Raw genomic sequence first — 11,492 nt, 5'->3', positions numbered from 1 at the left:
GGTTTCGGCGGCGGGCACTGCCCCCCTCCCCGCCGCCGTGAAACCGCGCCGCCGCCGACTCCTCCTCCCGCCGCCGAATTCACGCCGAATTCCCCGCCATCGCCACTGAATTCCCCCCCGCCGCCAGACCAAATGATTTCATGGGCCTTATTATACAGCCCGCGGGCCGGACCAAATGATTTCGTGGGCCTTATACGGCCCGCGGGCCGGACGTTCCCCACCCCTGCCCTAGGACCACAACAAGGTGGGGATGGTCTGTGGTAGAGCAGGGAACTGAACCAAAGCATCCTACTTCTTGTGCTACTGCTCTAACCACTGGCCCATTCTTCCTTTTATGAATGAAGAGCACAGCACATTTTTTGCCCTCATTCTGCAATTCACATGGGTGAACTCATACAGATCTGGGGCCTTTTCATACTCTGATCATTGACATTTTCTCTTCTATGGATATTTTCTGGAGGAGGAAAATAAAGACCTAAGGTATTAGTGAAAAATGCAAAGGAATATCTGAGAGAGCCCTTTTAGTTTTTCTGTTTTGAAAAAAAAAAAAGCTTTGATTCATCTGTTTGGGGAAAAAACCCAAACATACAAAAACAAATAATTACATGGGCTTTATGTAAACAAGAACAAAAAGTTGCTCGACCTCTGATTGTATTATTTTCTGTCTGTTTGGGTCATATCCCTGATTTTATTTTAATTTCCTTTTGAACATAATAAATATTACACTAAAGATTTTAACCAGAAGTACAAGTTAGTGAGGTAACAGAATGAAGCTATATGCAAATATGGGTGTTTAGAATTTTTTTCCCCAATAGATGGCTACTGCATGTATGGCATTGGCACCACCCACTACACCAAGTAGAGCCATGCAGGGGCCCTGTGTGGTACTGTGTAGGGCCCTGGATTGCCTTAATCTGGCCTTGCTCCCAAATGTATACATAGGGGGTTCCAGGGCAGGGATGACAAGGACAATGTAAGGGTCTGCCTGGAGATTTAGGTGTGTTGAAGTGCCCTCTGCGTCTGTCCCCTGCAGCATGAGGGGTTACCCAGGTGGGAGTCTCTCTTTTCTTCTCTCCCCCACATTTTCCCAGCCCTGAAGATTTGGAGTTCCTAGACATGGTCCTTGGGTGATAGTGGCGTCTCTTTATCTCTCCTTCCCTAGGAGTATTTTGGGGGATGATGGAATGTCTTTCTCTCCTCTGACAGATGTGCCGGATCCCTGGATGAGGGGATCTCCAGGCTCTGGAGGTTAGGGATGAGGTCAGGTTGTCCCCCTTCCCCCCCCAAGGAATTTCTCTCTCTGGGCAGATGATTTTAGCAGGCAGTCTCTTCCCCCAAGCCCTGCAGGCGGGGTTCCCTAGCTGAGGGTCAGGGCCCTCACATGGGGGGGGGAGGGGAAGGGTACACTTTAAGGGGTCCCAGAGGCCCTGGGGGACCCGCCCAGGCTGCAACCCCCATGGGTATGAGTGTGGGAGGGGGCCTGTGTTACATGTTTATACTGGGCCAGGAAAAATTATGCTTGGGCCCTGCTGAGGGTGTCCCAGGCTGGGACAGGCTCCCTTCTCCCAGGGCCCAGAGATGGAGGTGGTGGCGCTCCCTGTCCCCGCTGGGGGGCGCCTGGTGCCCTGCGGCTCCGGCTGCCGCGCTTGGCTGAGGAGGACTAATTCCGAGAGAGGATTTCCCACAGGCAGCAGCCCCGGCCCGGTGCAGCGGCTCCGGCGGAGCATGGGGGAGCAGCTGCCGCTCTCCGGCTGCCCGTGCACCGCGCCTGCCGGCCGCTCCGTCCCGGGGCTCTGCCCGGCCTCAGCCTGAAGGGCGCCCGCGCCGTGTGGAGCCTGGCGGGGAAGAGGGCGATGGTCCCCGCGTGCTAGGATCCGAAGCAGCCGGCTGGGTGCATCTTGCGGCGGCGGCGGCCGGTGCTTCTCCGCCTCCCCCCTTCTCGCTTTGCAGCTTAGCCCGGCCCCAGGGAGAAGAGCCTGATCTCTGGCAACCTGCTGCTGCGGGCTGATCGCCGCCCAGCTGCTGGGGCCCCCCCGCAACTTTTTCTTTCTTGGGGAGGGGGTGCCTGCCGCCCAGCCTCCCCCAGCCCTTGCTCTGCTGCCGCTGCCTTTTGCATGGCTGCACCATGGCCACGCTGGTCTGCAGGGTGCAGTTCTTAGATGACACCGACCCCTTCAATAGCACCAACTTCCCCGAGCCCACCCGGCCCCCTCTCTACACCTTCAGGGAGGACATCGCGCTCATCACCCAGCTGGCCGGGGTGCACCGCCTGCTCAGAGCCCCGCATAAGGTACAGCGATGGGGGGGGGGCTGTACTGGAAACCATCCCTGCGTTGTCGGGGAGCGGGGGGGTACTTAAACCTCACCCCAGTGTTGGGAGGGAGGGAGGGGGGTTTAGAGACCATGCCTACGCTGCCGGTGGGAGGGGAATTTAGCTACTCGGCGTCGGGGAGGGAAAGGGGCCCTTTGAAACTATCCCTCCATTGTTGCGGGGGAGGGAGTTAACTCCCTCCCTCCTTGGGAAGGGGAGCCGGAGGTGATCAGTAGCACAAATGGCCAGAGCAGCTGTAGATGTGATCAGAGGCACGGTCAGTGCGGCCGCTGTCACTGTTACTAGTGGTCGAACATGTGCTGATTTCCTGGTGTTAGACCTGAGGCAGAAGTAGGGGGCTATTTTGTGGTTGGGGATGGCTGGAGTAGGAGAGGAATGGTTTGTTTTGGGTTTGTGTTTCCCCCCCTTCCAGCAGGAGGAAGGGGTTTGTAGAGGAAGGGATTGCTGGTCAAGACTAAATAACTCCAACTCTTCGATTGTTAGTACTAGAACAGTGGAGCTTTCAACCTGCTGTCCGCCGACCCCCCGGGGCGCGCAGATTATGTCTGAGGGGTCCACGAAAGGTGGTCATTTCCATAGAACAGTTGTTTTCAATCTGTGGTCCACAGACCCCTGGGGGTCCATAGTCTATGTTTAAGATTTCCAAATGGGTCTGCCTCTTCAATCGAAATTCTGTAGAGGTCTGCAAATGAAGAAAGGTTGAAAATCACTGTACTAGAGGGAACTCAGTCTGCTTTCAGAAAGAAGGGGTTGTGCAGCAGAATTCAGACAGAGTGGTGTCCAGTGTACTCCTTATAAACTATTATAGTATTTGACACTGATACCACAAACATTGCAGTGATGCAATAGTTACGTGACTCTTCCCGTCAAGGATAGATGGAGCAGAGTTGTTGCGCATAGTTGTGATGGAGGTGCAGAGGAATACACAGACCCCTTATGTCGTCGAGGAATTCAAGTATCCTGTGGAAAGGGATGGGTTCCTGACCGTATATGAGAAGAGTTTTTTGCAAGTCAGAAGCACAGTGGATGAAAAAAATTACTGAGCTGTGCCTTGTAACATGTCATTTTTGTACACAACAGGACTGTAGACAGTGATATTCTCATCCTATATCAAATTTGCCTTCTGCCTGAGTTAGGAATATCCCTAAACTTCACCAGTGTAGGAAAAGATGCCACAGACCTTACCACCATCATTATCCCTAGTGTCTAGAAATGAGATGTTTTAGAGTAAAAGGCCTAAAAAATAAATAATTCTTTATTTATGTATTTAAACGTGTAAACTAAAGGAGAGATTTTCAAAGGCATGAATGGGATTAAGGCATCCCACTCCTATAGAAAGTCAATGGAAGTTGAGTGCCTGATTTTGCTATGTGCCTTTGAAAATCTCCCCCTAAATGAATAGAACACAAAGTATGCCTAATATTTTTCATGAGCTTTATTCTGCACATTATATATAAGGTCACATTAAAACTTTTTAAGTGCAGGGGAAGATGTTTGAGAAATGGTGAACTTTGATAGCAGTGTTGTTTCCCATATGAGTGTATCAAAGAGTTCATTCACTCTTAATAAGTAATCCCGTGACAGAAATAAGGTGAGTGTATGTGAGTGAATGGAAAGGGTGTCAGTCTCAATGTGGGTTTGCCTGGGAAAGCATGCATTTACATCTATACCGGTGAACGTGTCTATGAAAGAATGTGTCAGTGTCTTCATGAATAGTCAGTTCACAGTATTGTACCTTAATGAGATGTCACTTTTCATTTCCAAAAATACCTACACGACAGGCATGGCTGATGCATTAGTTGTAACTGTTGCATTTTGGAAGCCTTGAAAACAGGCCAGATCTGTAACAAATTGGACATGTCTGCCCCTTGTTAGTAACCTCTTCAGAGTATCATGGGATTCTGAGAAAACATTTATTGTTTAGGAAGCATGGCTAAACTGGGAAAAGCATGTTCATGCAGAGCAGGGTTTAAGCAATTGCTGTTGTGAGGTTTTATAAGCTAAACAGTTGCAGTGAGGGCTTTGTTAAAAATAGCACTAAGTCTGCTGTCCTTGGAACAATTGATACTCAATCCTCACGCTTGTGAAGAGCCACAGTATGCTACTAACGCAAATCTCAACCTTTGTGAAAACGTATGTGCCTCTTCTATATTACTTTAATGCATCTGTTGGTAAATGTCACTCTCTTCACTTGTGGACACACACACACAGCCTGGTTTTTTAATTCTAAGCTTTTCAAAGCAATACCACAGTTTGGTGTTATGAAATACTTTCTTTTATTATTTTCTACCTTGTTATTTATTTAATAATCTGTTTGGTCTGTGTATTACCTCAGCAAAGCAGACTGAGGAAAAATAACGACTTGTATGTTTTTTTCTGAAGAAAACAAAATAGGAGAAGACCAGTCTATCCATTCTTTCATAAAGCGGGAGGGAAATGCTCTCTTTCCATCATATTTGTTGTGTTATGGCCTGCACTTGATGGAGGACGTAAAAGGGTGTGAGCGCTCTTAGCTTTAAGGATGTCAAAAGACCAATAAAAATAGTTCAAAGAAGACTTCTTTCAGCAGAAGTTTTACATCTGTTGAACCTTTTCTTGTGTAATGGTTGCCAAGGTTACAGAAACTAGAGGACAGAGCTCTGCATAATGCACAAAACATGTATGGACTTTTGGTACATTGGGTCATATTCTGTTTTTTCAACTCAGGGTCAGATTCAGATACTTTAGTCACATTGAGTACTATCTTATTCTGTTAGTAGTTCCATTTGGAATTACTTTTGGAGTAAGGTAGTGTGAGTAAGGGCCAGATTCTGATACCTAATTGCTTAGAGCAATAGACTCGGAGATGGTACTTAAAGGTTCTATATCTGGCTTTACTGTTGACTTGCTGTAGGCAGCTCATTTTTCAAAAGTGGCCACTGACTTTTTTTGTTTGTTTGGAAAACACAACTTGAGATCACTTGGGTCAGATTTTTAGAGGTGCTGAGCACCAGCAGCTCCCGTTGACTTCAGTTTGAATTGTTTGTTTGGCTCTTTTGAAAATCAGGTCCATAGTGACTCAAACTCCCAAAAATTGAAGCATTCAAAATCAGCGGCCAGTTCTGAACATTTTGACTTTTATCCTCATGTCTCCATTTACCCATTTGAAAAATGGAGATAATACATTTCTTGCAGAGGTTTTATGAGATTTAACCGATTAATGATCGTTTAAAAAGACTTGAGCATTTTGGGTGGAAGATATGAAACTCCATAGTTGATGTACAAACACATATTAAAAGATAGGCCCTGTCCCAAAGACATTATAATGTGAGGTCCTGAGCCTTCAACACCTTATGTATCTGTTAGTTTTACTTATGTGAGCAGTCTCATTGCATTGAGCAGGACTACATATATGCTTCAAGTTACTTATTTGTTTGCAGTATGAGGACCTAATTCCAGTGCATTATAGTTATGTCTCCTGGCATTCTCTTACCTATTTATTAAAGAATTATTCAGACTGGTTTACTCTGTCTAGGATTTTTGCTATTTAGTTTTTTCCTCCTGTTTGTTTGCTATCTCTCCAATAATTTATGTCATCAGCAAATTTGATCATGGTTCAATATACACCTTTGCTATGTGGCTTGAAACTCTGGGAATAGTCTTCTGGTCAGTGGGATATTCTGAGGTATTCAATCTCTCTTGTTGAAACTGTTCCATTTTGTATGAAATATTGGCTGAAACAATAGTAAAGAACAGAATTACCAGTCACAAAATTGAACATGATTTGTTGGGGAAGAGTCAACACAGCTATAGTAACGGAAAACCATTCCCCACCAATCTATTAGAATTCTTTGAAAGGTGTCAGCAAACATGTGGACAAGGGTGATCCAGTGGATATAGTAAACTGTACTTGGACTTTTAGAAAGCCTTTGACAAGGTTCCTCACCAAAGGCTCTTAACCAAGGTAAGCAGTCATGGGATAATAGGGAAGGTTCTCTCAAGGATCAGTAACCGGTTAAAAAGACAGGAAACAGGGTAGGAATAAATGGTCAGTTTTCAGACTGGAGAGAGGTAAATAGCAGGGTCTCCCAGGGATCTGAACTGGGACCAGTGCTGTTCAATATATTCATAAATGATCAGGAAAAAGGTCTAAACAGTAAGGTGGAAAAATTTGCTGATGATACAAAATTACTCAAGATAGTTAAGTCCAAAGCAGACTGCAAAGAGTTACAAAAGAATCTCACAAAACTGGGCGAGTGGGCAACAACATGGCAGATTAAATTCAATGTTGATAAATGCAAAGTAATGCACATTGAAAAACATAATCCCAAGTATATATACAACATGATGGGGGTCTGAATTAGCTGTTACCACTCAAGACAGAGATCTTGGAGTCACTGTGGATAGTTCTCTGAAAACATCCACTCAATGTGCAGCGGCAGTCAAAAAAGCTCATAGATAATAAGTCGGAAAATATCATAATGCCACTATATAAATCCATGGTGTGCCTGCATCTTGAATACTGCATGCAGTTCTTGTCATACCATCTCAAAAAAAGATATATTAGAATTGGAAATGTGCAGAGAACGGTAACAAAAATGATTAAGGGTATGAAACAGCTTCGGTATGAGGAGAGATTAAAAAGACTAGAGTGTTTTAGCTTGGAAAAGAGACGACTAAAGGAGGCTATGATAGAGGTCTATAAAATCATGAATGGCATGGAGAAAGTGAATCAGGAAGTGTTATTTATTCAGTCTCATAACACATGAACGAGGGGTCACCCAATGAAATTAATAGGCAGTAAATTTAAAACAAACAAAAGGAAGTACTTCTTCATACAGTGCAATCAACCTGTGCAATTTATTGCCAGAGGATGTTGTGAATGTCAAAAGCATAACGGGGTTCAGTAAAGAATTAGGTAAGTTCCTAGAGGATAGGTCCATCAATGACTATTAGCCAAGATAATCAGGGATGCACCCCCATGCTCTGGGTGTCCTGAGCCTCTAATTGCCTAAAATTGGGAGGGGTTGACAGGGGATGGATCACTTAGTAATTGCTCTGTTCTGTTCATTCCCTCTGAAGCATCTGGTACTGGCCACTGTCAGAAGACAGGACCTGGGATAAATAGATCATTGGTCTGATCCAGTCTGGCCATTCTTGTGTTCTCATGTAAGAGAGAGATTGTGAATGACTTTCTAATCTAGTGGTTAGGGCACTCACCTGAGAGGTGGGAGATCCTTGTTGAGATCCCTTTTCATCCTCAGGCAGAGAAGGGAGTAGAACTGGGAGTCTTCCACATGCTGGGTGAGTATACTAACCACTGTGTAAATGATTATAAGGGAGATGTCCTTCCACCACCTCTGTTCGTTGTGTGTGAAGCTAGGTGCATTCAAAGGATGCCTACAAGATTGGGCCATGCAGGCCAGATAGGTAGGGCAATGCCTGTCTCCACGTGGTTTGAGGATCACTTTTGGGTTTAGGCATGAAATAGGCAGGAAATTACCTGTATATCTTCTTCTCTGCAATAACAATGCAACTCCTAAGGCTACGTCTTCATTGACGGCAGCAAATTTCTCTAGATCGACTGAGCGGTCAGTGAAGACCTGCTCAGTCGATCCAGAAATCGACGTATTAAGACCACCTTCTCAAGTGGCGCAGTGCAGTGAAGACGGCGCGCAGAACAGCAGCTGAGAAGTCGATGGGAATTATGCAAGTTTTTTGCATAGCTTGCATAACTCTGGTTGACTGCCACCGAATCTCGGAGGTAAGTGTAGACAGGGCCTAAGTCTCTTTTTGGAACCAGGCCTGGAGTACCTGTCTCTTTATCTGGCCAGATGCAGAAGTGTGCTTTTATTTCAAATAATCCTTTCTGAAATGCAGACCTTTTATTTTCAACAACAGTTTCTTTTAAGAAATGTTTACATAAACTTAAGTTCTACATTTGAGTACCAGCCCTTAGATCAAGTAGAAGAAAAGAATGCTGCCCCTAATGTTGGGTTTTGGAAGTACTCCATCAGAATGAGATGTGAACCTTTCATTTACTTTTAAAATTTGCAAGTGAAATTAGTGCTCATGGACTTTAATTAGGCACATACCCATCTGCACAACTCTGCTAATGTGCCCCAGTTCAGAGTTACACCATTTACTTGCAATTTTACCATATTGCTTTGACAACACAACTTCATTTTGGTTCATTAGATCTGTCTCGTTTATACTGCTGCCCATCACCGTAGTATCTGAGTGCCTTCCACATAAAATCAATAGCAATAGCAAAGCACTTCCCTTTTTTGAAGTGAAAACTCTGCTGTGGGTAAGGCTGTGTGGGTATTTTTTTTTTTTGTTTTTGTTTTTGGTTGGTTGAGATTTGGGAATAGAAGGGATGTTTGTTTTGTGAGTGTCACTTATGGAGGAAAGACTCACAAAGAGGAATGTTTTGAAACCTTTCCTAAAGATGAGTTCACCTGATCTTCTCTGGAAGATTGTTCTGTAGCCAGAGTCCCGCAACCCAGCACTTTATCCCCAGCTCTATCATACTTTGTCCTGGCTTTGTGATCTGCATAGTCAGAGAGAATGCAGCTGTCATAGTGGTTCCTAGGTTGAAATTTGGTCTTTGATACAGCTAGTTTGATCCTTTAATTACTTTGAAAATTAATGCACCAGTGGACCAATGGTCCCTCTAGTTCAATATTCGGTCTATGACAGTAACTAGTAAAAAATGTTTCATATTATAACTTGAAGCATAACAGTTTTATTTCCTGAAATGTGTTTTTATTTTATCTAATGTAACTGCAGATGCTCTTAGTATTCAGCAAGTTTCAGAGAATATGAACTCTTGGCCTTCATATTTTGTGGTAGTAAATTCCACAGATTAATTATGTGTATTTGTTTCGTTTCATCAATTTTAAATTTGACATCTTTAATTTGATTGGGTGTTCCTTTGTCTTTTAAAAGGGATGGAGCTCCTGATTTGCCTTCCCCAATCATTTACTATTTTATGTACTGCTAAATAAACTATAATACCATGATGTTATGCAGTGGTTCTGTAAGGAAGGTTAGTAGCAAAATCCTCATTTTAATCAGAAAGTAGTTCCATTGACTTGTGAATAGATCAAGCAGGATTTAGTTCTAGATGGTTAAAATTATTCGTTTTTTAAATCTACATATCTACAGTTTGATCCTCCCCAAAAAGCTAGATCAATTATATTCTGACCTAGACCCTTAGAAATGTAAATTGCTCGGTTTTATGAGTTGACCTTTTAGGAAATTACATACTTACTTAAGCCAGGAGCTTAGAGTTTTCACTCTGAATATGTTTTGTCTCTATCTGTAATATTAACTAGAGACAGGTCCAAGCTGGATCCCTAGATCCAAACCTCCCTCTTCCACTTTTCCCTGAATCTTGGAAAAATTCAGATGTGGATCTAAATATGTGGCTCAGGTTCAACTCTAATAATGTTCTTTGAATCTAATTTGGTACTGTGGATTTGTTGGTTTTGAATTGCTTGAAGTTACTTGATACCTTTGACTTGCTGACCCTAAAGTCATTTAGGCGAGTGGCTATATATATACAGCCAATGTCAGGTGGCATGTTTTTTTAGTGATCTCCCTTACTTATTCACTTAATTACAGCATGCTGTATTTTACTTTATTCTATGTCTTCATTTGCTACTGTACATTTTGGTGTTACAGCAGCTCTTTATGGAGTGCATTATTGTGCAATATGTATGAAATTACAGTTATCAATTTCCATTCATTTTTCTTTCAAAATCATAATAATAAAAAGTGTGTGTGCGCACGTGTGTGTGTGTGTACATGCACGTGCACATGCAAGGGTCAAAGATAAATTGGTCCAAACTCCCACCCCCTTGCCTTGTAGAACACTTCTGCAATGTTTAGGGAGGCAGGAATTCACCCAGGAGCCTTGCCAGCATTCAAATCTATTCCAACACATTTATCAGCATGGATGGAACCACCCTGTTACTGAAAGGAGCAGCTAATCCGAGTATAATGAAATGAACATAAGATGCTTAACAAAGGGACTGAACTCCCTTAGTAAACAAATAGTCCAAACTGCCTCTCTAGCCTCAGCCACTCAGTCCCAGATTAGGACTCCTCTTTCCCATTTGGGCAGTGGTTGTGTCTTGCGTGCAGTGCAGCTTGTAGTGGCCACACTCCCAGGTTGCTAGTGTGGCCAGTGTCCCAGCCCTGAGCTCATACTCTGGGCCTACAACAGGAGGAGCATAGGAGTTTCTTCTTAGGAGGCCTCCCCATAGTCTTAATGGGAGGAGAACTGGCAGCAGAAAGTCGGGTTAACCAGTCGAGGCCCTGGAGGCCTTCATAGCACTGCTGCTGACGTGTGGAGTGACGGGGCACCCCTCAATATATCGAAAAATAAACGCAATGTATCAAAAAGGTGGAGAGTACTTTACAGAGAAAAAAAATCAATAAATATTGTAACCAAAGAAGTAAGGAAGCTATAATTGGTCTGACATGTGAGTAAATGTTATAGCAGTAAAGTAAACAACAAAACAAACTCTATGCTAATAAAATAAATTACTATCATAGTAAAATTAGTGTTGGGTAAACACATCCTTCCTTACTATTTTTTTAAACCCACACCAAAGTAGGACCAGAACTTCAAACCTTTTGATTTTGTTTATTGTTAGTAAGTAATGTGTTATAGCAGCCAAAAAGTTGGGAGCATCTGCTCCTACTCAGACTCTGGGCTCCCTGCTTCTTCCAGGGAAGAGAAAAATCTTTGTTCCCCTGTGCAAAAGGCAAAGATGATTCTGGTTCTTCTTCCTCAGCTGCTGTATCCTCCCATGGTGTTTGTAAAGAGGAAGAGAGACTGAAGATCCTTGGCTCACCCTTTTCTCCATCTCAGGAGGAAGGGAGTGAAGATGCTGACACTATAAATCTGTGACTTGAGCTGCTCTTCCTTTTTATGTTGATGTCTGCTATAGGGGAGGGTCCCCATTTCCCCTCTGTCTTTTTCTAGGTAGATTTCCTTCTGACTTCAAGAGCAGGCAGCAAGGAGCCCCATTGCCCCTGCCAGTCCAGAAAGAGGAGTTTTTTGAGGGTGAAGAAGTCACTCACTGTTAGGCAGCAGGAGAACTAGGGAAGCATACTTCTCTGTCTTGCTGCACTGTTTCCTTAAGCACTGTGGAGCAGAGAGATGCAC

The 11,492-nt window shown here is 43.8% G+C and overlaps 1 protein-coding gene across 11 annotated transcripts in view; it reads left to right on the top strand.

The window, feature by feature from the left end:
* The first annotated feature begins 1,680 nt into the window (after window positions 1-1,680).
* Window positions 1,681-11,492, top strand: part of FHOD3 (formin homology 2 domain containing 3) — a 586,676-nt gene continuing 576,864 nt past the window's right edge. For all 11 annotated transcript variants that reach the window (XM_067569969.1, XM_067569968.1, XM_067569967.1 and 8 more), the window contains exon 1: window positions 1,681-2,290. In XM_067569969.1, coding sequence (XP_067426070.1) covers window positions 2,126-2,290 — 165 coding nt within the window. In that variant the 5' untranslated portion in view covers window positions 1,681-2,125. The remainder of the gene's footprint in view (window positions 2,291-11,492) is intronic.

This window comes from Emydura macquarii, unplaced genomic scaffold (genome assembly GCF_026122565.2).
Source record: "Emydura macquarii macquarii isolate MOO-44397 ecotype Brisbane River unplaced genomic scaffold, CSIRO-AGI_Emac_v2 contig_2975, whole genome shotgun sequence".
NCBI classification, from domain to species: domain Eukaryota; kingdom Metazoa; phylum Chordata; order Testudines; family Chelidae; genus Emydura; species Emydura macquarii.
Note: the sequence above shows the minus strand (reverse complement) of the source record. Positions and strands in the feature narration are given on the sequence as shown.